The sequence below is a fragment of the Oncorhynchus tshawytscha genome, linkage group LG19 (assembly GCF_018296145.1).
Source record: "Oncorhynchus tshawytscha isolate Ot180627B linkage group LG19, Otsh_v2.0, whole genome shotgun sequence".
In the NCBI taxonomy this organism is placed as follows: Eukaryota; Metazoa; Chordata; class Actinopteri; order Salmoniformes; family Salmonidae; genus Oncorhynchus; species Oncorhynchus tshawytscha.
The window spans coordinates 8,549,245-8,575,455 of record NC_056447.1 but is presented as its reverse complement, the minus strand read 5'-3'; the positions used below and the strand labels follow the sequence as shown (position 1 = coordinate 8,575,455).

Here is a 26,211-nt window from a genome sequence, read left to right as displayed (position 1 = left end):
GTCATAAACTAAGACCCACTCGCTGGCTGACGAGACTGAGAATCAGAAGCAAATAAACATGGATAAAACTATTAAAAATCCCTGAACTGACCTTTAACAGAGGATTATTTAGCAGTTATTATGCATTAATTCAGTGTTTCATTGTAATACATTATGACAGAAACACTTTATTTCAAGGGTCTGTAATGAACTACTTATAAGGCATTCAGAAATTGTGTTAACCATTCATTAATCATTACCCCCACATTAATAAACCATGTACTAATCATTAGTAAAGTCTTTTTGCAGTCCCTAATCTAAAGTGAGTGCTATTTATACTTTATATACACTGTGTACATTTTTTGAGTGACCAGTGTAACCTGGTGAAAAAATATGCACACCGCACAGGATGTTTAAGGAAATATATATACCTGAGTGAATAACTAGCTTATTAACATTTACAAATGTGGGAGTAATGAGTAATAAATGCTGAGCAAACAGTTTGTAAACGCCTTATAAATGGTTTACTATGGACCCTTAAAATACAGTGTTACCCTAGGAGGTTGTTGGGCCAAGCAGCTACCTCAGCTGCTGCTGCTGCTGCTGCTGCTGTCAAGTGCAGTGGAGGTACGAAGAAAACAGAGAGAGAGAGAGACTGACACAGATTTACTGCCAGTTTTCATATTTTGGCCCTATATTATATATGTAATAGTAATTAACCCTTAGGATGGGGGAGACATGTATGAAAGACATATTTGCCATTTAAGTAGTGTTACGAAGGTATAAAGAACCAAATTCTGTTTTCTCCATTTTGTTTTTCCAGGTTTCCTTTATCCCACTTTTTGTTCATGTTTTGCGCTCTCAACATCACTCTTTTTTTAATAGAAAAACAACCAAATTGGATGTTCTTTGTCCACAACAACGCTTAAACAACATCAGGAGATGGCTTTTGTGGTCTGGGAAAAATCTACCAAATGTTTGGGTGTAGTTACCCTTTAGTGTGGTGGAGCTAAAATTCCAGAGCTGAATTTTGGTCCCAGTCCACCCCTTGTGTGGGCTAATTCAATTTTTAATTCAGATTCTGTTATTGAGGCTTACTTCAAGATATTCTTTGCCTGTGGGGGAGTTTGACTAAGGATTCTGAGCTTATGCTTTCGAAGAGCCTGATGATCTTCAATGCTCAAATGCTTCACATGTAGAGAGATACAGTATTCTACTTTTGAGGTATTGTGTTTGCATATGGTAGCCCTTAATACTCAGACCCGTATGTATACGGGTTGAAAATGTCAGATTTGGCCACTGATAAATGCCGAAATTGGAATGCAGTGGCTGTACAGTAATATGCTATACATCACATCAGTGCCCTGGCTCTGTGCTTCACATCACTGTGTAAGTATTGACTGACAAGATATTCTGAACTTGACCACGTCGTGCGTCAAGCAGTTTCCCCCATCCCTCCTGCTAATTGGGCAACTTTTGTTTTTTGTTGCCTGAGTAAGAGAAATGCTGTAAATTAAGAGGACTGTATTTTGAAAGATTACATTGAGTACCAATATGCGCTTCACATTTCCATATCATAAAACTCATGTCATATACAGGGTCAAGATTGCGATTTATAATGGACCGTTTTGGGATTGCGTAAACCGCAACCGTAATTGTGTGATGGCGGGGATGCAGGGTTGTGTTCCAAACAAAACAACAACAAGTGTTTAGTTCCTCAATGGCACAGCTAGGAGAACTAAAAAAATTCACTTGTAGTTGACTCTTCTTTGAGTCAAGTGTATTGAAATGACTTAGGACCTGTGCACTTTGTAAAAGTGTATGGCCACTTGAAGACACCAGTTAGTCCTCTCACTCAAACCCTTGCAATGTGTTTGTCTTATGTTGCACCTATCCCCCTTCTCCAGGGATATTATTGTCATGTTACTGAATGTATACAGAGTATTTTCAGATTTCATTATGAACAAAAAGCTGTGAAAAGTACAGTAAACTCCACATAAAAATCAACAGCGTAAGGTTTAGATTCAGACACGTCAGGTGAACTGTTGTGCCCTAACATTTGGTCTAATAATTTTCTCATAATCTCCAAACTTTTCCCTTTCAATTGCTACCATGGTTATGCATATGCTTTTCATATTTCTTATTTAAGAAACATTTCAATTTAGCACTATCCAATTACACCAATTCCCACAAGTGTAAAGGGTTAACACACACTAATACAGATGTAGGGAGATGCAATATTCTATTCATTGAGGTGTTTGGATATGTAATAATAGCTCTTAGAACCCACATATTGATACTTTTGGCTTTACCCTAAATAGCACCTAGAATCATTCTAGATGAACACTGTTTGTCTGTCCATCTCAATGTTGTATAATCAAATTCAATTCCCTTTATTTCTGGCACGTCATGAGACTGACATCACCAGCACACATGAGTTGCATTCCAAAAACTCAAACCTGAGAGGGGCTGGAACATTGCCATCGATTCAAGGCTTTGGTTCAAAATGAAAAAAGCTGTTCACGTGAAATGATCAATTAAAGGTGGCGAATGACACATACAGTTGAAGTCGGACGTTTACATACACCTTAGCCAAATACATTTAAACTCCATTTTTCACAATTCCTGACATTTAATCCAAGTAAAAATTCCCTGTCTTAGGTCAGTTAGGATCACCACCTTATTTTAAGAATGTGAAATGTCAGAATAATAGTAGAGAGAATTATTTATTTCAGCTTTTATTTCTTTCATCACATCCCCAGTGGGTCAGAAGTTTACATACCCTCAATTAGTATTTGGTAGCACTGCCTTTAAATTGTTTAACATGGGTCAAACGTTTCAGGTAGCCTTCCACAAGCTTCCCACAATAAGTTGGGTGAATTTTGGCCCATTCCTGTCACGTTCGTCGTAATGAGTAGACCAAGGCGCAGCGTGAATAGAGTTCCATATATTTTTTATAAACTGAAACTCACCAAAACAAAACAATAAAGCATAAACAAAAAGTGAAGGTACTGGAGTGCACTCAGGCAACTCAATGTAGACAAGATCCCACAAATAACCATGGGGAAATGGCTACCTAAATAATCATATTTATATTGGGGATCACCCCAATCAGAGACAACGATAAACAGCTGCCTCTGATTGGGAACCATATCAGGCCACCATAGAAATACAAAACACCTAGATGACCCACCCAAGTCACTATCATGCCCCAACCAACACAGAGAATGAACAGCTTACTATGGTCAGGGCGTGACAATTCCTCCTGACAGAGCTGGTGTAACTGAGTCAGGTTTGTAGGCCTCCTTGCTCGCAAACGCTTGTTCAGTTCTGCCCACAAAGTTTATGTAGGATTGTGGTCAAGGCTTTGTGATGGCCACTCCGATACCTTGACTTTGTTGTCCTTATTAAGCCATTTTTTCCACAACTTTGGAAGTATGCTTGGGGTCATTGTCCATTTGGAAGACCCATTTGCGACCAAGCTTTAACTTCCTGATGTCTTGAGATGTTGCTTCAATATATCCACATAATTTTTGATGTGCACCAGTCCCTCCTGCAGCAAAGCACCCCCACAACATGATGCTGCCACCCCCGTGCTTCACAGTTGGGATGGTGTTCTTTGGCTTGCAAGCCTCCCCATTTTTCCTCCAAACATAACGATGGTCATTATGGCCAAACAGTTCTACTTTTGTTTCATCAGACCAGAGGACATTTCTCGAAAAAGTACAATCTTTGTCCCCATGTACAGTTGCAAACCGTAGTCTGGCTTTTTTTATGGCGATTTTGGAGCAGTGGCTTCTTCCTTGCTGAGCGGCCTTTCAGGTTATGTCGATATAGGACACGGTTTACTGTGGATATAGATACTTTTGTACCTGTTTCCTCCAGCATATTCACAAGGTCCTTTGCTGTTATTCTGGGCCCACACGATCCCAGGATGACCAGAGGAGGGTGACGTGTGGGCCCAATAGATCATCCGGTCACGAACAGCAGACGGGACGAACAGACACCCAGCGGGACACTGGACGGGAGCGGGCTCTGCACGTAACGCCTGCTCAATGTCCGCGTCCAGCTCCCACACTACCGGCACCGCCAGGCAGGAGGCGGGGAGTATGGGAGTGGGCTCCATGGGCCGCTCCTCATACAGCCAAGACAATGGGTCTGCCTTCACGTTCTGGGAGCCTTGTCTGTAGGAAAGGGTGAACAAAAAACGGGTGAAAAACATGGCCCACCTTGTCTGGCGAGGGTTCAGTCTCCTCGCTGCCCGGATGTACTCCAGATTGCGGTGGTCAGTCCAGATGAGAAAAGGGTGTCCAGCCCCCTCAAGCCAATGTCTCCATGCCTTAAAGGCCTTGACAACAGCCAACAGCTCCCGGTCCCCCATGACATAGTTTCACTCCACCAGGCTGAGCTTATTTTAGAGAGAGAGAGAGAGAGAGAGAGATCGCACAGCTCCTATCCCAGCCTTGGACGCGTCCACCTCCACTATGACCGCCAAAGAGGGATCCCGATGAGCCAGCACGGGAGCTGAGGTAAACAGAGCTCTCAGGTGGCTAAAAGCCCTGTCCGCCTCAGCTGACCACTGCAAACGTACCGGGCCCCCCTTCAGCAGTGAGGTAATGGGGGCCGCTACCTCTCCATCTCCACCCCTGAGGTGGAAATGCTATACCCTAGGAAGGAGATGGACTGTTGGAAGAACAGGCATTTCTCAGCCTTGACGTACAGGTCATGCTCCAACAGGCAACCAAGCACCCTGCGCACCAGGGACACATGCTCGGCGCGTGTAGCGGAGTATATCAGAATGTCATCAATATACACCACTACACCCTGCCTGTGCAGGTCCCTGAAAATCTCGTCTACAAAGGCTTGGAAGACTGATGGCACATTCATCAACCCGTACGGCATGACGAGGTACTCATAGTGCCCTGAGGTGGTACTGAAAGCCGTCTTCCACTCGTCTCCCTCCTGGATACGCACCAGGTTGTAAACGCTCCTGAGATCTAGTTTGGTGAAGAAGCACGCCCTGTGCATTGACTCAATCGCTGTGGCTATGAGCGGTAGCGGGTAACTATACCTCACCGTGATCTGTTTCAGACCCCGATAGTCAATACACGGGCGCAGACCTCCCTCCTTCTTCTTCACAAAAAATAAACTCGAGGAGGCGGGTGAAGTGAAGGACCGAACGTACCTCTGACGCAGGGATTCGGAGACATATGTTTCCATAGCCTCCATCTCCGCCTGTGAGAGGGGATACACATGACTCCTGGCAAGAGCAGCGTCTTCCAGGAGATTTATCGCACAATCGCCCCATCGATGGGTTGGTAATTGAGTCGCCTTCTTTTTGGAGAAGGCGAGAGCCAAATCGGCATATTCAGGGGGAATGTGCATGGTGGAGACCTGGTCTGGACATTCCACTGTAGTAGCACCAACGGAAACCCCTAAACACCTCCCCGAGCACTCTTGCAACCACCCCGTGAGAGCCCTCTGTGGCCAAGAAACAGTGGGGTCATGACAAGCTAACCAGGGTAGGCCTAGCACCACGGGAAACGCAGGAGAGTCAATAAGGAAGAGACTAATTCCCTCCTTGTGACCCCCCTGCGTCACCATGCCCAGAGGAGCAGTGGCCTCCCTAATCAACCCTGACCCTAATGGTCAACTATCTAAGGCGTGAACGGGGAAGGGCACAGCCACGGGAACAATGGGGATGCCTAAACTATGGGTGAACGATCTATAAAATTTCCAGCCGCGCCTGAATCGACGAGCGCCTTATGCTGGGAATGCAGGGAAAACTCAGGAAATGTGACATACACTCCCGGACGCGCTCCTCCACCCCTATACCCGGGGTACCTGCTCCTGCTGACTCCATAAGTTAGGTCCGGAATTCTGTAGGGGGTGCGTACTGGCGGCAGAGAAGTCAGGCGCAGGATAGCAAAAACTGATTTACAACGGCACAGTTTAATAAACAAAACCACCGTAAACAGAACAATAAATCAATGGGTAAAAAAACCTGTTACACATCAGCATGACGTGCACAAGCACTACAATAACCAATTCCGGACAAGGACATGGGGGGAACAGAGGGTTAAATACACAACATGTAATGATGGAATTGAAACCAGGTGTGTGGGAAGACAAGACAAAACAAATGGAAAATGAAAGGTGGATGGGCGATGGCTAGAAGACCGGTGACATCGACCGCCGATTTGCCGCCCGAACAAGGAGAGAGACCGACTTCGGCGGAAGTCGTGACAGACCCAAGTTAAACAATTTTAAGGCAAAGCTACAAAATACTAATTGAGTGTTTGTAAACTTCTGACCCACTGGGAATGTGATGAAAGAAGCTGAAATAAATCATTCTCTTTACTATTATTCTGACATTTCACACTCTTAAAATAAAGTGGTGATCCTAACTGACCTAAGACAGGGAATTTTTACTTGGATTAAATGTCAGGAATTGTGAAAAAAAGAGTTTAAATGTATTTGGCTGATAACAGTTCTGACATAAATGGACGTTAATGGTGGCATCCTGCTTTCTTTCAGGTGTAGGATCTTAATTTGATCACTCTTTTGTTGATGAGAATTTTGGGGCAAGGCAAGGTGCATTTGTGACATTTCTGCAGTGACAACCATTGTTACCGAGCAATGCATACGCCATAGGAATTCTATGAGAATACTTGCAGACATAAAATGTAGATTTTTTCAGCTTTGACTGGGAAACTACTGCAACAAATCAAACTCCCTCTATGCAAACTCATAAAAAAAACATAAAATCTCCTTCTCAATATTTTTTTTACAAGTTTGCGTAGAGGGAGTTTGATTCGTTGCAGTAGTTTCCCAGTTAAAGCTGGAAAAATATCCATATTATGTGATGTCAAATATCATTGTGTTAATAGCATACGTGCCTTTTTGTGTCTTTTACCCAGCAATTTATTAATACACTTTGTATAGTGTGTATTCATACCATATATTCTGAAGGCTCCAGAAAGCACCCCCCATCTTTCCCCAAGGCAACATTAACTCACTGCTCCACGTACAAAGATAGATAAGCGACATTAAAAATCAGAATCAGCATGATCGCTTTTATTAAGACTTTCAGAGCCTCCCTTAGTGACATCGTTCCTTGTGCCAAAATCCTAAGACAGTGTGTATTTCAATATAGGAAAATATAACAGAACCATAGGTCTCATCATGCCAGTCCCAGTCTCATTCTCACACATACTCGTTTAGCCAGAATCATCCATGTGAGACTCAGTGTCCTTCCACCAGCCATACAGTTCGTCAACATGTCCTTACATTACCGTTCGCACTGCCAGTGGCAGTCAGAGTCGGTGAGTAACAGTTCACATGGAATCATTTCCAGTCCTTTTCCCCTGAATATTCCTTCTCCTTTTGCCCTGTTAGTCTCTTTCCACAGCGATTGTCCGACCCATCTCCTCAAAATGTGACCGTATGAAAAAGAAAACTATTGAAGACAGCCAACCCTCGACCACCTCCTATGTATGGTCAGCTATTTATTGAGAGACCCTTTCATTTCATACTGAGTGCTAAATAGTGATACTTTGGTCTTTGTGCAATAAAAAAAAAAAAACAGGCGAGAAGATGAGGACATTTCAAAAGAAGTGTTGTGAAACACCTGGTTTTAACATCTACCCATACCCTGGAATGTACGTTGGAAGTGGAACAGCCATTGAGACAACACTCAGTACTGAGTCATAGACAGAGTCAGACTTTTGCGGTTTACTTAGAAGTTAATGGCAGGGAAGTCTTTGTTTATTTACTGAAACTATGGTCTCAAGCATTACTGGGAAAAAAGGGCATCATCCAATAACTTATACTATTGTTTTTTTGGTGATTGTTTTTTGTCCTGTCAAATTGAAGTGAATGGAAATACATGTCAGGAGATCTCTTTGGGGTCTGTGCTAGACATTTATACTTCAATATTCCATAATCAGAATAAAAACCCTGAGTAGAGTACTGTATTATTTAACGGTACTTGGGGAAAGCCAATTAAAGCATGTGAATGGACCGTTAACTCAAGTAACTATTCAAAGCAACGCCTTAATTGTGAACAAGTTAGTGCTCTGTATTTAATCATTTACTTGACTGTTCTTGAGGCAATGCTTTCACTGAGAAGCAGTGTCTCCGTCTTAACCTCTTAGATTCATCCTCATAATAGTTCTAAAGATAGCTCAAACAAACCACAGATCTCTATAAAGTCTCACAAGGTGGCTCCTATTAAAATACATGTGTTATATGACTGGAACAACTTCAATTATTTGGTAATCAACACTGAAATTGGTACGGTAATGATTCAGCTCAGAGAAGAACACTATGTTCAAAGTCAACATTGTTTCTCAAATAAGAGGGGTGATTACTCCTTGTTTACACTTACTGTAACATTAAGTACTTCCAACTTCAAGACTGCTGGCCAAACGTTTGTTGCAACAGAAAGAACAAGGAGTCTATCAATAACCCAACAATTTACAATCACACGGAGTCATGCACGCACACACACCATGATCGACGGGTGCAAAGCTCCTGTGCAAACTCAACTGGAGCACAACTGATTCCAAAGGCCTGTTTCTCCTCAAATGGGCAAAGAAGCAGGTGAAGACATTTGTTCAGAAAATCACACTAAAATGCCTCTGCTCCTTCAAGGCACTTACAGGGACCACGGGAAAAAGTAACATTCATTCCATGATGTTAATTCTCTTAAGCTATGTAGTGCAGCTGCTGCCTCTTGGAACTCTAAAAGCCGCCGACGGGCACAGTCATGGCTTGTATGGAGAGCTATCTCAAGAAGATACATTCAGGTAACACGTTTGCAGTGAACACCTGAGGATTCAAGCCCTTACTCTGAGAAACAACGGGAGGAGATGGCATGGACACTGTCATGGTTTTCATACAGTACACGAAAGGGGTTCAGCTTCTACCGTCTGCTTAAGGCTACACATGCCTATCTTTGACCCTCTACAGAGAATTCTTAAATGCCACCTATCAATTGACGTATTAAGATTTGTTGCAAACACCTTAAATAGATGGTATTGTATACAACAACAAAAGAATGTTGGTCATAACATAGCAAAATTGGTGGATTTATGTAGAAGACAATGGTGTAAGTCCCTTGAAACAAAGAATTTAGACATCGAATTTCAGCCTGGAAAGTGACTATTACGTGAAGTGCACAAACTGGCTTCCCCAGCCTCTTCAAGAACATGCCCTCTTTCTGTCCGAGTCTATGAACCACTTGGCCCATATTCAAGTCAAAATAAGCAGAAAGTAATCTTTATAAGGCAGCAACCTCAGCAACCCCTCTCTTCTTTCAAGCCAGGGTTTGTGTGACTATCATGGTCCACCATGAAGAAAGAGAATAAACAGATCAACTTTTCCAGCTTACAGCCATCCCGCTGGGCACACACTGGTTAAATCAACATTGTTTCAATACCATTTGTCAACGTATTGTGACGTGGAATCAATGTGGAAGATACAAAAAGTAATCAAACAGTACTGATTTCATCTAATTTCAACCAGCGTTGTAAGCATTGAAATGAGGGTAACACTTCAACTTAAATACAATGACTTAACCTGAATAACAGATTGAAACATCAATCTAATTTCAACATAATCATCAGAACTATGTATACGTTGAAAATGCATTGGAAATTCCACATATAAACGTAATATATATATATATATAATCCTATGTTCATCCAGGTTAAGTGTACAAAACATTAGGAATACCTACCTAATATTGAGCTATATTGCCCCCTCCCTAAATTCTTGACACAAACCAGTGTGCCTGGCACCTACTGCCATACCCCTTTCAAAGGCACTTAAATCTTTTGTCTTGCCCATTCACTCTTGGAATGGCACACAAACACAATCCATGTCTCAATTGTCTCAAGGTTTAAAAATCCTTCTTTAACCTGTCTCCTCCCCTTCATTTACACTGATTGAAGTGGAGTGAACAAGTGATCATAGCTTTCACCTGGTCAGTCTATGTAATGAAAAGACCAGGTGTTCCTAATGTTTTGTACACTAAGTGTATGAAACTGGTTGACATTTTGTGTTGGGGAGTAGCGAACTACATGAAGTTCAACTAGTAATTTAACTACATTTGAAGAAGCTAGGTGGTAGTTGAACTAGTCAAATATATATATATGTATGGGTGAAGTAGGAAATATTTTGGGGGGTTTTCGGCATCAGACCTGCCAAATTCTCACTTGAAACTTACATATTCTATTAATGTATGACCCCAAAGTGAACTGTTCTTGCAATTTGTAGTCTATGACATTTCAAATTTACATACAATAATTTTTCTGAATGATGTACTTCAGATATATTGAACTACTTTTTCAAAGTAACCTTAGTTAAGTAAACTATATTTTTCTTAAGGGTAGAATTTTATATTTGCTTAGACATATTTAGTTTGACCTAGTAAAATTGTATGTTTGAATCAACGTCAGTTTCAACTTCATGTCATCATGAAGAGGTAAATTCAGCATCCTAATTATAAGGCTAATGGTAACTACTTCTATACTTCTAAAGATCCAATCAGCCATAGTCAAATGACAGTATACCTAGCGTTGAAATGATGGTGGTCTTTGGGAAAATCAGATGTCAATGTAGCTTACATAATAAACCCAACCTCACTCCAAACTTACTTTCACATACAGCTAGTGTAAGAAAAGTTAGAGGAGTTACTTTCTACAATTCAAAAATGTATGGAAGCTGACCAATGTCTAAATGTGTTGACATGATAGGTCAGCTGAATTTAACACAGCTTGTTTCTCAAGCTAAGCAGGGTACATAGAGGAAGGCATATATCTGTATGGTAGACTTGTTTCACTGAAGTGCATTACCTCTCCGTAGGTGTCAATGTTCAGGCAGGAATCGTTGGACTGTGGCTTACCATTTTATTTCAATATAGATCTATTTAGGTTGATGGCATGACGTTGAAAGAATGATGTTGATTCAAACACACCATTTTACTATCAGCATTGACTCAAGTTCAAATAATATATGTCTAATCAAATATGAAATTAAACTTCATTTCAACCACCCAAAGTTTAAGATTTTTTTACATTTCTACGTGGAATTTTCAATGCAATTTCCACGTATTTAATTGTTATGATGATTATGTTGAAATTAGACTGATGTAACAACCTGTTAATCAGGTTAAGTCTCTGTAGTTAAGTTGAAGTTTTACCATAATATCAATGTTGAAAACTTTGTTCAAATCCAATGTATTTTCCACGTCACAATACATTGACAAATTACATTTAAACACCAGTGTGTGTCCAGTGGGATGTCTCGGTTTCCAATAGGATTTTTGACAACCCCTGAAGAGGCCCCCGTTGAACTGGGCGGCCATTTCGGATCAACAGGATAACGTCAGGGCTGATGACAAGCCCAGCCTCTACAGGTTGTCGTACATGTGCAGGGTACGCTCCAGCTGTTGGCCTACGCGCTGGTAGAAGGCGATCTGCTGTTTGATGTAGGCCTGCATCATCTCCTTGAAGTCCACCTCGCGGCGCTGGTGGAAGTGGTTCATCTCAGCCTGTAGAGCAAATCCCACTGTCCGGCAGCGTTTACGCACTCCGTCTGCCTCTTCCTGGTCCATTTTCCCTTCGTCGCTCATCCGCTGACTCTCTTTGACCTTGGCGAACGCACCTGAGGAAAGAGAGAGCAGTTGGCGGTTAGCTAGCTACTGATAAATGAGTGTTACTACCTGTGGAGGGAGAAGTTTGCGGTTAGCTAGCTACCGATACAATAGAAATGCTATGACCTGTGGAGAGAGCAGTTAGCAAGCTACCGATACAATGAATATGCTATGACTTGTGGGCTAGCTAGCTACCGATACAAGGGAAATGCTACTACTACCAGTGCATGCGTGTGGACCTAGCATGACCTGTATAAGACAATGACACCTTGAAAATCATATTCAGGTTAGATATTTGAATGGCGTTCGAATTTGAGGGCTATGATCAGTAATTGTAAAAACTTGTACGACTTGTTCATATGCTTTTTTTTAAAGTTTAAGTTTTTCAATCAACCAACAAAACACATTCCACATTCACAGATGTGACAGACATTTAAAAAATAGAAATAAAGAATAATAATAATATATTTAAAAATAATAATAATAAATAATAATATATAATTCTTAAAAAATTAAAAAATATATAAAACTTGCAGCAGCACTATCAAGGTTCTTATTAGCTATTTCCAGCCTTAGCTGAGACGACGAGCAAATAATTCGTTTTTAGATTTTACAGCACCTTACACAACATGTATCTGCTCATTTCCCTAATCACCCCATTCACTCTGTCCAATTTGAAATATAGTTGAGTAGTGGAGACCAGAATCTATCTAACTTGGGCTGTCTCTTGCGGAGGTCATAAGTGAGCTTTTCAAGAGGGAGAAAGTCAACAATCTGGTCAATCCACATTTTAAATGTAGGAGGGGTATTAGAGGTCCACAATAGAAGAATACATTTCTTAGCAAAGTATGGAATAGTCATAAGCAAAGTTCATATGTTTTTGAGACATTTTGGAAAACATGACAGCCTTGTGAGACTTTAGCTTCCTCATAGTCTCGTAAAACCTGTCCTTTGCTGAGCTGGAATATTACAGTAGACAAGAGATTGGCAAGATAAGGCACCCTCCAACCTTTAACTTCTTTGGGATAGGGGGCAGCATTTTAACTTTTGGATGAATAGCGTGCCCAGAGTAAACTGCCTCCTACTTAGTCCCAGATGCTAATATATGCATTATTAGTAGTATTGGATAGAAAACACTCTGAAGTTTCTAAAACTGTTTGAATGATGTCTGTGAGTATAACATAACTCATATGGCAGGCAAAAACCTGAGAAAACATCCAAACAGGAAGTGGGAAATCTGAGGTTTGTAGTTTTTGAACTCCCTATTGAATACACAGTGGGATATGGGTCACCTTGCACTTCCTAAGGCTTCCACTCGATGTCAACCATCTTTAGAGCGTTGTTTCAGGCTTCTACTGTGAAGGGGGGACAGATGAGAGATGTTTGACCAAGGGGTCTGGCAGCAGCCTCGTTCTCACTCACGCGCATTTCACATGAGAGGTAGCTCTCGTTCCATTGCACAATGGAATTCTCAGATGGGAACATTATTGAACATTTATGATAAAAACATCCTAAAGATTGATTCTATACTTAGTTTGACAAGTTTCTACGACCTGTAATATAACTTTTTGAACTTTTCGTCCGACGTTCGGCTGGACCTGAACGTGCGTTTGGATTTGTTTACCAAACGCCCTAACAAAAGAAGCTATTTGGACATAAATGATGGACATTATCGAACAAATCAAACATTTATTGTGGAACTGGGATTCCTGGGAGTGTATTCTGATGAAGATCATCAAAGGTAAGTGAATATTTATAATGCTATTTCTGACTAATGTTGACTGCGCAACATGGCGGATATTTCTTTTGGCTGGTTTGGGCTTTGAGTGCCGTACTCAGATTATGCTTTTTCCGGAAAGTTTAAAAAAATCTGACACAGTGGTTGCATTAAAGAGAAGTATATCTAAAGTTCCATGCATAACACTTTAATTTTCATCAACATTTAGAATGAGTATTTCTGTGAACAGATGTGGCTCTCTGTAAAATCACAGCATGTTTTTGAACTACTGAACATAACACACCAATGTAAAATGAGATTTTTGGATATAAATAGGCACTTTATCGAACAAAACATACATGTATTGTGTAACATGAAGTCCTATGAGTGTCATCTGATGAAGATCATCAACGGTTAGTGATTAATTTTATCTCTATTTGTGGTTTTTGTGACTCCTCTCTTTGGCTGGAAAAATGGCTGGGTTTTTCTGTGACTTGGTGGTGACCTAACATAATCGTTTCTGGAGCTTTCGCTGTAAAGCATTTTTGAAATCAGAATCTGTGGGTGGATTAACGAGAATTTTATCTTTAAAATGGTGCCTAATACTTGTATGTTTGAGAAATTTGATTTATGAGATTTCTGTTGATTTGTATTTGGCGCCCTGCAATTTCATTGGCAGAATCTGCTTTAGACCAAATAGAGCATATTACGCCACAGACTTAACTGATACAGTAACAGTACACAAATCATGTTACTGTAAGAAACAACAGCTAACACAACTCACTGGATTCAAAACAGATGTAGCAATTAAATGTTGCTTCCTTCATCAAGCTTTCAAGTGTTCACAATCTTACTACATTACACATGTAGGCTAGGCTTCTCATCGACGGGGATGTAGTGGAGCAGGTTGAGAGCTTCAAGTTCCTTGGTGTCCACATCAACAACAAACTAGAATGGTCCAAACACACCAAGACAGTTGTGAAGAGGGCACGACAAAGCCTATTCCCCCTCAGGAAACTAAAAAGATTTGGCATGGGTCCTGAGATCCTCAAAAGGTTCTGCAGCTGCAACATCGAGAGCATGGTTGCATCACTGCCTGGTACGGCAATTGCTCGGCCTCTGACTGCAAGGCACTACAGAGGGTAGTGCGTACGGCCCAGTACATCACTGGGGCTAAGCTGCCTGCCATCCAGGACCTCTACACCAGGCGGTGTCAGAGGAAGGCCCTAAAAATTGTCAAAGACCCCAGCCACCCCAGTCATAGACTGTTCTCTCTACTACCGCATGGCAAGCGATACCAAAATGCCAAGTCTAGGACAAAAAGACTTCTCAACAGTATTTACCCCCAAGCCATAAGACTCCTGAACAAGTAATGAAATGGCTACCCGGACTATTTACATATTGTGCCCCCCCACCCCTCTTTTTACGCTACTGCTACTCTCTGTTTATCATATATACATAGTCACTTTAACTATACATTCATGCACATACTACCTCAATTGGGCCGACCAACCAGTGCTCCCGCACATTGGCTAACCGGGCTATCTGCATTGAGTCCCACCCACCACCCGCCAATCTCTCTTTTACGCCACTGATACTCTCTGTTCATCATATATGCATAGTCACTTTAACCATATCTACCTGCACATACTACCTCAATCAGCCTGACTAACCGGTGTCTGTATGTAGCCTCGCTACTTTTATAGCCTCGCTACTGTGTATAGCCTGTCTTTTTACTGTTGTTTTATTTCTTTACCTACCTATTGTTCACCTAATACCCTTTTTGCACTATTGGTTAGAGCCTGTAAGTAAGCATTTCACTGTAAGGTCTACACCTGTTGTATTCAGCGCACGTGACAAATAAACTTTGATTTGATAGGCACTAATTTATGTACTCTCTGTCACCTGGAACTGTATGGGAAATGGTCCAGGAACACAAAGTAAAGCACAAAGGATAATTCCCAAGGCCTAGTCAGCCCTTCCCCCTCTAAAGGGCCAGTACTGATTATTGAATGTTTGATAGAATAATACTATCGTATCTATGTCTGGTATCTATCTGAAACGTGATCACTGAAGATAACTCTGATGCTACCTATATGGATGTATGATCTCTGTGTTAACTTGTATCTGTACAGGGTGAACTCTAAACTCTCAACTAATTCTTTCTAGTCAACGTCAACTCATTGCCTCATGCTTGCTTGTATGTTTTAATTATCTTTATGAAGTCAGATAAACATTTTGAAGGCAGTGTCATGGTGTGTTCGTAACCGTGGGAAGTGGGAATTTACCACATATGAATGGGAAAAATCCCTTGAACGGCCCTCCAACTGGTCATTACTCGTGAGAAACTCGTCTATCATCCTGAGCACCCACTTCTCCCACATGGTGACCTATGATGTCACCTACTAAGGAAATGGCCTCTATAATAGGGCTGGGATGGATCCAGATTTTCATATCATCATACAGTCCTTCTCTCATCTCGGGATTTATGTTATTACCGGTTTAGTACAAAAGGGTTCACCAAAAAGCAAAAAAGCTCATTGGGCGTCTATTACAAGAACGAAAAAAAAAAAATTGCGCACGTAATAGCGAATTTCCAAGGAGGCTGTTAGCAAAATATACAAACGAGAGCAAACAAAAATAAACCAATTGCAAAGACAGGCAATCTAGCTCATAAAGTTATACATATATAGGTGGTAACTACTGAATGTAATTTTTGGTCAGTTTGGAGCGAATGTAAACGAGAGACATTGCGCAAATAAACAATGTTTTGACATATACATGTCTTTAGCAAGATTCTTTCTCTTCACAACTGGCTTCTTGATTATTGCAGCTCAATGGGTATAACTTTTGTTGACAATTTTGATTCCTTTTCGAAGAAAAACACGTTTCATAAGGAGGATGAGATCCACCCAAATCATTTGGGTGTCTGGATCCTTTCACAGCACTATAAGGCTGCGTTGAGACAATGACCCAAGTCCAGCTCAGTTAATCCCTACCATCGTGTCACTGAGTCATCATAATGCTTTAGCAAATGTACCTAATTTATATCCCTCTAACTGCCCTGAATACCTCTGCTGATCCTACAGCTATTGCATGCAGCAATCATATGCTTTTGAACCAGATTTATGCTGTTAGCACTTAGACTGTGTGCCCTATTAGGAAGTACACTATGTGCAGCTCACCCTGCACTAAACATAAATAAAATGAGAATATTCACTCTGCTAAATCTTTCCGGTAAAGCAATGAAAACAATCAAGCATCCCAGAAAAGTTATCAAAATAGCCCACGTTAACATATGTAGCTTAAGAAACAAGGTTCATTAAAATAATAACTTGCTACCGACTGATATTGCCAACTAATTTAATTATTTTTTCATTGGCAAGATTAGCAAACTTAGGCATGACATGCCAGCAACAAATGCTGACACAACACATCCAAGTATATCTGACCAAATGATGAAAGACAAGAATTGTAATTTTGAATTCCGTAAAAAGAATGTGGAAGAGGCGAAACATTTTGACAACAATGACAAGCCACAGGGGTCTGACAAAATGGAACAGTTTGGAAGATGACTGCGGATAATAGTGTACGATATTGCCACTCCTATTTGCCATATCGTCAATTTAAGCCTACTGGAAAGTGTGTGCCCTCAGGCCTGAAGGGAAGCAAAAGTCATTCCTCTACATAAGAATAGTAAAGCCCCCTTTACTGGCTCAAATAGCCGACCAATCAGCCTGTTACAAACCCTTAGATACGTTTTGGAAAGAATTGTGTTTGACCAGATACAATGCTATTTTACAGTAAACAAATTGACAACAGACTTTCAGCACGCTTATAAGGAAGGACATTCAACAACCCAGCCAAATAGCATTGCACTTCTGTTGTCATCCGATGAAAATGAAGCTATTTTCTGCAGAATGTGTTGCACAAATGTATATTCTGTGAAGGAAACTATAGATGCACATCCCTGATCACTCTATTGAAGCAAAAAAAAAAACACTGTTGACTTTCAATATAAAACGTGACCCCTGTCAATACACAGCTAAACTCATATGCTCCGGCTTTCTCCCGGTGTGCTATTTACAAACAAACACATGACTGGTTCAACTGTTCTGGGGAACGATGGTAAGCTTCATAATGTGACAGGTGAAATTAAGAAACCAATCTGCTTTATCTCCTAATGCATTGCACAAGTTGACTACAGGCATTTACTTAAAAAGTAGCTACAAATATAAAAATATATTGAAAAACTTCTAAAAAATAGTTTCAACAGTATTGAGGGTATTGAAAAACCATGCAATGGTTATTTCCAAATTCCTATGTATAGGGTATATACGGTATACCGCCCAAACCTATTCTATAACAGCATTTCCTTAAATGCAAATCAAAACATTATTTAATTAACTATTTAACTCTATAATTTGTTTACAAGCATGATAGCTGTATTTTTTGTTTATGATTCACGCAGCTTGTTGGCCATTAGTAGAGCCGAGCAATTATTGCTTTTTGAGGTTGGTTTGGTTTCGGTAAAAAAAATCAATTTTGGTTTTGATACATTTTTTCTAAACATTAAATGCACTATGCATTATGTGGGTTGAAGGCTGTAACAACACAGAATAAAACCATTTTTAAAAGTCCCATGATGTTAGTGACTGCCCACTACTGCTTATCACTTATTAACCATCATTTATTCACTTTATTACTTTATTTTAATACAATATTTCAGCTGTTGTGTATTTTACATTTGTTTTTTTGATTACTTTATTATTTCATTCAAGTCATCATCTCATTTCTATAGAGCTGCTGCCTGTGCTGCTTGACAAAATCACTATTTTTGTCACGATGTGCGCAACTGGTTGAAGGTAGGTCAGGTGCAGGAGAGCAGAGATAGGTGATAACAGGCGCACTTTATTCATGCCCATGGAAAACAGCGATAATGCCCAAAGTACACAAACGGTACAATAAACAAAACACACGGGTCAAACACATACCCGGCGCAAACCAGCCTGATGTGAACCACACGTAACAAACAAACAATACCACACACAGACATGGGGGGAACAGAGGGTAATATACATTAATCGCTCAGCGGTAGCCAATCGTCTTTTTCAATGAGTTCAAATCACATGAATGCATCCAACTGGCATTTACAACTTCACAACTTGTAAATTCCCACCTCCCACATGGTTACAAATGCAGCATCAAAGTAGAAACTTGAGAGGCCCAACATAACAATCCTGTCACAACAAACAATGCTGGGAACATTGTGAATGCTGAACATTGTGAATGGCATCTCATTGTCCTGCTGTACCAAACCCAACCGTGACCCTAAAACCGTAATATGTGCACCATGTGTTTGGTGAATTTTTACACCCCTACCGTCAATACTTTATTTTATTTTATTAAGCTTACCGGTAGTCCCCAGTCACATGTCATTTACAAGCACACAACAATAAGAGACCGGAGCTTTGTTGTGCAGCACACACCAGGTGATCTAGTTACAGTATGAAATTCACAACTAAATGTTTTCCAGCTGGATATCTTATAACCTAACTATTAAGTTAACGGTCTAAAATGTGCTAAATGTTCTGCAGTTGTGAATTTGGTTGCTAACTTAGTAGCTAGTTATCTTTCTAAGTGGTTAGCTTCTTGCAATCAAGCTCCTCTTGGCAACAGCAGACTCTCCTGGTTTGAGAGCCTTTATGTCTAATATTTATTTTGTGCATGTAGCAAACTGTGAGTAGCATTGTAGTTACTTGTACAACTTTATGAACTGATATGTCTGTAGTGCAAATAGTTTGTCAGAGGAGAATAATAACTGCATATTCGCTATGGAACTTTACATGTACACTACCAGTCAAAAGTTTTAGAACACCTACTCATTCAAGGGTTTTTCTTTTTTTTTACTATTTTCTAAATTGTACAATAATAGTGATATCAAAACTATTAAATAACACATATGGAATCATGTAGTAACCAAAAAAGTGTTAAACATATCAAAATGTATTTTATATTTGAGATTCTTCAAATAGCCACCCTTTGCCTTGATGGCAGCTTTGCACACTCTTGGCATTCTCCCAACCAGCTTCACCTGTAATGCTTTTCCAACAGCTTTAAAGGAGTTCCCACATACGCTTCGCACTTGTTGGCTGCTTTTCCTTCACTCTGCGGTCCGACTCATCCCAAACCATCTCAATTTGGTTGAAGTTGGGGGATTGTGGAGGGCAGGTCATCTGATGCAACACTCCATCACTCTCCTTCTTGGTAAAATAGTCCTTACACAGCATGGAGGTGTGTTGGGTCATTGTCCTGTTGAAAAACAAATTATAGTCCCACTAAGCCCAAACCAGATGGGATGGCGTACTGTATCTCTGCAGAATGCTGTGGTAGGTGGAATGAGTAGGTGTTCTAAAACTTTTGACCGGATCTCTCTTTTGAAGAACATATCAAGACTGTTTCAAGGACAGCTTTTTTCCATCTACGTAACATTGCAAAAATCAGAAACTTTCTGTCCAAAAATGATGCAGAAAAATGTATCCATGCTTTTGTCACTTCTAGGTTAGACTACTGCAATGCTCTACTTTCCGGCTACCCGGATAAAGCACTAAATAAACTTCAGTTAGTGCTAAATACGGCTGCTAGAATCCTGACTAGAACCAAAAAATGTGATCTTCCTGTTTGGGTTGGAGCCCCCCTTGGGTTGTGCCGTGGCGGAGATCTTTGTGGGCTATAATCGGCCTTGTTCTCAGGATGGTAAGTTGGTGGTTGAAGATATCCCTCTAGTGGTGTGGGGGCTGTGCTTTGGCAAAGTGGGTGGGGTTATATCCTTCCTGTTTGGCCCTGTCCGGGGGTATCATCGGATGGGGCCACAGTGTCTCCTGACCCCTCCTGTCTCAGCCTCCAGTATTTATGCTGCAGTAGTTTGTGTGTCTGGGGGCTAGTGTCAGTTTGTTATATCTGGACTACTTCTCCTGTCCTATCCAGTGTCCTGTGTGAATTTAAGTATGCTCTCTCTAATTCTCTCTTTCTCTCTTTCTTTCTTTCTCTCTCTCGGAGGACCTGAGCCCTAGGACCATGCCTCAGGACTACCTGACATGATGACTTCTTGCTATCCCCAGTCCACCTGGCCGTGCTGCTGCTCCAGTTTCAACTGTTCTGCCTGTGATTATTATTATTTGACCATGCTGGTCATTTATGAACATTTGAACATCTTGGCCATGTTCTGTTATAATCTCCACCTGGCACAGCCAGAAGAGGACTGGCCACCCCACATAGCCTGGTTCCTCTCTAGGTTTCTTCCTAGGTTTTGGCCTTCCTAGGGAGTTTTTCTACCCACCGTGCTTCTACACCTGCATTGCTTGCTGTTTGGGGTTTTAAGCTGGGTTTCTGTACAGCACTTTGAGATATCAGCTGATGTATGAAGGGCTATATAAATAAATTTGATTTGATTTGATTTAGTGCACTTTTTAGCATTGCTAGCCTTCGTATTGAAAATAGTGCCACTTGTGTTCAGTGTCGGTATGAAGGTTTGACAATCTGGATACCGCCTAACCCTAGTTTCTATAGAAATCCAGGCTGCAGTCTGAGTAAGCATGTAGGGAATTTTATTGCTGTTCCAGGGGCAGGGCTGTACTGACGAGTCTGTGGCTCTGACCAAGAATAATGTATTGGAGGGGGTGTTTCCAAATGTCCTTCTGCCATGTCCCTTAAGAAGAAAAGACTGGAATGTGGATCTTACGCAATGGTCTGTTTCCCTGTGTACATGTTATAACGTACATAACATATGAAAATATTGTATCTGTCCATTACGTACATGGCGCATTTCAGAACCTACACTGTGATTGATGTGCTAAATAAATACAATTAGTAATAGTGGTAGTCATCATAGTAGTAATGGTCGTTGTAGAAAATTGGTATCCCTTTACTCATGTCAATCCACTGGAATAAATGCTTGCTAATAAATGTCCCAATGGCCTAGAAAGTCACCACTAGATTTGTTTATTTAGGCCAACCAGATGGCTTTCCTCAGCTACTGTACCACCACTTGTAACCATTCTAAGTGTTGGAGAGAATTTAGCTATATTATAAGTCACAGTGAGAGTGAAACTGGTATGCTAACCATGCTATGCAATTGAGGAAGAGTGACAGAAAGAGAGAAGGGGGAATAGAGAGGAAGAGGAGAGAGGGCGAGAGGGGTGGGGGGCGGAAGAGATTAATTGTGAACACAACCACTCTGGTGAATTAAACACAGGAATCTCCAGTACAATTTTGTGCATTCCCCTTTCCCACACAGGCCTCCAGACTGCTACCATTTAGGGACAGTTCAATATTTATTTGGGGGTAGTCCAAATAGGGGAGGATTGTTAAATAGAAATTGCTTTCGGAAGGGTTGTTGGACCCTTTGACTTGGCTGTGCGAGTAAAACATTTAGTTGGTCGCATCGGTGTGAGCTGCACATTCTACATGGTCACCTCACTCAAAGCATCTAATTGTTTTAGGAGGCTAAAAATAAGATTTGGTCATACAGTAATGTGCATTCTCCTATAATGTCTGCCCTGCTGCTGTGCCTGTTTCGCAGGGGCCTGGATGCTGTGATGAGTGAGCCACTCTCAATGGCTCTCCCACTGTGCTCCGGGAGAAAAAAAATGCTTCCTGATTGTATAACATTTCAAAATCAAGAAGAAAAAAAAACATCTAAAAAACAGCTATCCTGTGTAATACTTGTTGTCAGAGTTGAAGAGAGGGGGTTCTCAGCTTTCTGTAGGTATACGTTTTATGTTTCAACTCAATTTTGAGCTCTATAGCACCTATTTTTGCAACCAACATATTTTATATGGCTTTTGAGATAAACACCAAATGCGCATTGGCCATTGCGAGTGCATGGGCCTCATTGGGTAGTAGGCTAAGACTGCTACGTTTTTTTAGGACATTACATTTGCTGTTACATTAATACATGGCTACTACCAGTGGGTATTATATTTAGAATAACGATAGAGCTAATGTGTTTTGAGTTTCCACTTACTCAGGTTGTGAATTAAATCTGCCTATGATATTCGTTCACATAAAGATGTAGGCAAATTCATGTTTATTGAACTAAAACATATCTATTAGGGCTGTCCCCGATTGAAGAAGATCTTGGTCGACCGAGAGTCGTCCTAGTCTTTCGACTAATTGATTGGTCTAAATGTTTCAACTGATTTTTCCCATATATAGACAGACACACCCTATGTGTTTGAATAATATAATCAACTACATATGCACTGAGCTTGTCTGATGCTTTAAGCACACACAAATGCCTCAAGAAAGAGCCTGATGATCACACTGTGTTTAAAAAAATTGCCAGCGCATGCCTGTGTGACTGAAGCACGTTGTCTCACTCTCCTCCCTACTGCAGCGAAACGGCACCAAAGCACAGCAAGTGTTTATTGAACTGTCTGTGCTGAAGCTGCAAAATAATTTCAATCATTTATTAGTCTCTTTTTCTGACTGAAAAGTTATGTTACCGAAATCCCTAATTTGTTTACGAAAAACATGACCTATTCCCTCAACCCTGCTCTCTTTACGTGGATCAAGTAAGCGTCACAGGCGACCAATAGGGCCTGACCTATCATAATCACATCAATAAATTGGTTACAAAAAACTCAGAACACAGTAATGACGAAAGCAAAATGGATGAGGAGGCCATGAAAAAGAAACTCGAAATGGGCAAATGTTTACTGGTTGCTCAGGGGGGAAAGTCAGATCTGTGGAAGACATTTGACGTAGTTGAGGAAACTAGGGATGCACGATATATCGGTGAACATATTGGAATTAGCCAATATTAGCTAAAAATGCCAACATCGGTATCAGCCCGATGTCTAGTTTAAAGGCGATGTTAACTTTTTTAGGATAGAGGGCAGCATTCGGAATTTTGGATGAAAAGCGTGCCCAAAGTAAACTGCCTGCTACTCAGGCCCAGATATGCATATAATTGGTAGATTTGGATAGAAAACACTCTAAAGTTTCCAAAACTGTTCAAATAATGTCTGTGAGTATAACAGAACTGATATGGCAAGCGAAAACCTGAGGAAAATCCATCCAGGAAGTGCCATTATTTTGAAATAGCTGTTTATCCAATGAAAGCCTATCCACCATTTAACTTCATTGGGATAGGGGCAGTATTTTCACGTCCGGATGAAAAGCGTGTCCGAAGTAAACTGCCTGCTACTCAGGCCCAGAAGCTAAGATATGCATATTATTAGTAGATTTGGATAGAAAACACTCTGAAGTTTCTAAAACAGTTCGAATGATGTCTTTGAGTATAACAGAACTTATTTGGCAGGCGAAACCCCGAGGACAAACCATTCAGACATTTTTTTGAGGTCACTCTCTTTTCAATGAGTTTTCATTGGGAATACAGATTTCTAAGGGACTTGCTTGCAGTTCCTATCGCTTCCACTGGATGTGGAGGTTTTTCCTTTGAGAAATGAAGAAGTAGCACTGTTCAGAACGAGGGTAGAGAGAAGTGTACTCTTTGTTAGAGGCATGTGACCTGAAAGCTTGCTACACTTTGTTTTCCTCCGGTATTGAACACAGTTCATCCCGTATTAAATCTGATCGATTATTTATGTAAAAGAATACCTAAAGTTGTATTAGGAAAGTTGCTTGAAATGTTTGGACAAAGATTACAGATAACAGGGCCTCCCGGGTGGCGCAGGGGTTAACGGCGCTGTACTGCAGCGCCAGCTGTGCCACCAGAGACCCTGGGATCGTGCCCAGGCTCTGTCGTAACCGGCCGCGACCAGGAGGTCCGTGGGGCGATGCATAATTGGCATAGCGTCGTGAGGGTTTGGCCGTGACTAATCTAATTGGCTGCTGACTGTTTGTAATGTTTTGTTTGCTGAGCGCTGTCCTCAGATAATCGCATGGTTAGCTTTCGCCGTAAAGCCTTTTTGAAATCTGACACGGCGGCTGGATTAACAACAAGTTAAGCTTTATTTTGATGTGTTGCACTTGTGATTTCATGAAAGTTAAATATTTATAGAAATTTAAATTGAATTTGGCACACTGCAATTTCACCAGAAGTTGTCGAGATGGGATGCTAGCGTCTCACTGATCCATATGAAGTTAAAAACCGATGTCAAAGCTGCTGTGCATACCTATATGATGTTATTATGCCACGTAAAATGTTGCGCTATACGTGCAACACAGCATTACTAACCTAGCCCACACAATGTCTGCTGTGTGGATCGAGCAGTCAACAAGTCGAGCAGTCATTTGAAAGAGTAAGAACATTTAAGCGAAACAACTCAAAGTCAAAATCCATTAAAGCCAAGATAATGGAATTCATTGCCCTTGACAATCAACTGTTCTCTGTCATGGGTGATGTTGGCTTTTGCCGATCGGTCAAGTACCGGTACATACTACCAACTGCGCTATTTTTCAGATGTTGCCCTACCGGAGTTACACAGCGTCACAACTATTAGCTTTATGACATACATACTATGGAACGCTTTGCGTGTTAATACAGTAGCACTGTCAAAGCTGTACAAAAAAAAGTCTACAAACAAGCAAACACTGGCCACGAACGATGTATTTACAATACCGTGTTGGTAATAAAGCATCATTTGTTCGACCGCAACTTCGGGGGAAGCTAGCTTTCGCTTGGTACCTAGCTAGCACCAATACAACCAGCCTGAAAACAATGACCAGCAGAAACTGCAGTCGTTTTCATTATTCTTAGCAATTCCTTCCAGTTCTCTGCTGCCAATGACTGGAACAAACTGCAAAAATCACTGAAGCTGAAGACTCATATCTCCCTCACTAGCTTTAAGCACCAGCTGTCAGAGCAGCTCACAGATCAATGCACCTGTACATAGCCCATCTGTAAATAGCCCATCCAACTACCTCATCCCCATACTGTTATTTATTTTGCTCCTTTGCACCCCAGTATCTACTTGCACACTCATCTTCTGTACATCTATCACTCCAGTGTTTAGTTGCTTGTAATTATTTCACCACTATGGCCTATTTATTGCCTTACCTCCCTTTTCCTACCTCATTTGCACACACTTTTTCTATCGTATTATTGACTGTATGTTTGTTTATTCCATGTGTAACTCTGTTGTTGTTGTTTGTGTCGCACTGCTTTGCTTTATCTTGGCCAGGTCGCAGTTGTAAATGAAAACTTCACAACTAGCCTACCTGGTTAAATAAAGGTGAAATAAAATAAATGTAAAAAATATATATATATATATATATATATATATATATAACCTCCGATCCAACAGGTCCCAGACATGCTCAATGGGATTGAGATCCGGGCTCTTCACTGGCCATGGCAGAACACTGACATTCCTGTATTGCAGGAAATCACGCACAGAACGAGCAATATGGCTGGTGGCATTGTCATGCTGGATGAGCCTGCAGGAAGGGTATCACATGAGGGAGGAGGATGTCTTCCCTGTAACGCACAGCGTTGAGATTTCCTGCAATGACAACAAGCTCAGTCCGATGATGCTGTGACACACCGCCCCAGACCATGACGGACCCTCCACCTCCAAATCGATCCTTCTCCAGAGTACAGGCCTCGGTGTAACGCTCATTCCTTCGACGATAAACGCAAATCCGACCCTCACCCTAGGTGAGACAAAACCGCGACTCGTCAGTGAAGAGCACTTTTTGCCAGTCCTGTCTGGTCCAGCGACAGTGGGGTTGTGCCCATAGGCAACGTTGTTGCCGGTGATGTCTGGTGAGGACCTGCCTTACAACAGGCCTACAAGCCCTCAGTCCTGCCTCACAGTCTATTGCGGATAGTCTGAGCACTGATGGAGGGATTGTGCGTTCCTGGTGTATCTCAGGAAGTTGTTTTTGC

The 26,211-nt window shown here is 41.2% G+C and overlaps 1 protein-coding gene across 1 annotated transcript in view; it reads right to left on the bottom strand.

Moving 5' to 3' along the window:
• Positions 1 to 9,903: 9,903 nt before the first annotated feature.
• The window catches only part of snx33 (sorting nexin 33), a 34,608-nt gene continuing 18,300 nt past the window's right edge, over positions 9,904 to 26,211 (bottom strand). Inside the window, exon 2 of the mRNA XM_024379029.2 lies at positions 9,904 to 11,649. Within this exon, the coding sequence (XP_024234797.1) occupies positions 11,396 to 11,649 (254 nt within the window). The 3' untranslated portion in view covers positions 9,904 to 11,395. The remainder of the gene's footprint in view (positions 11,650 to 26,211) is intronic.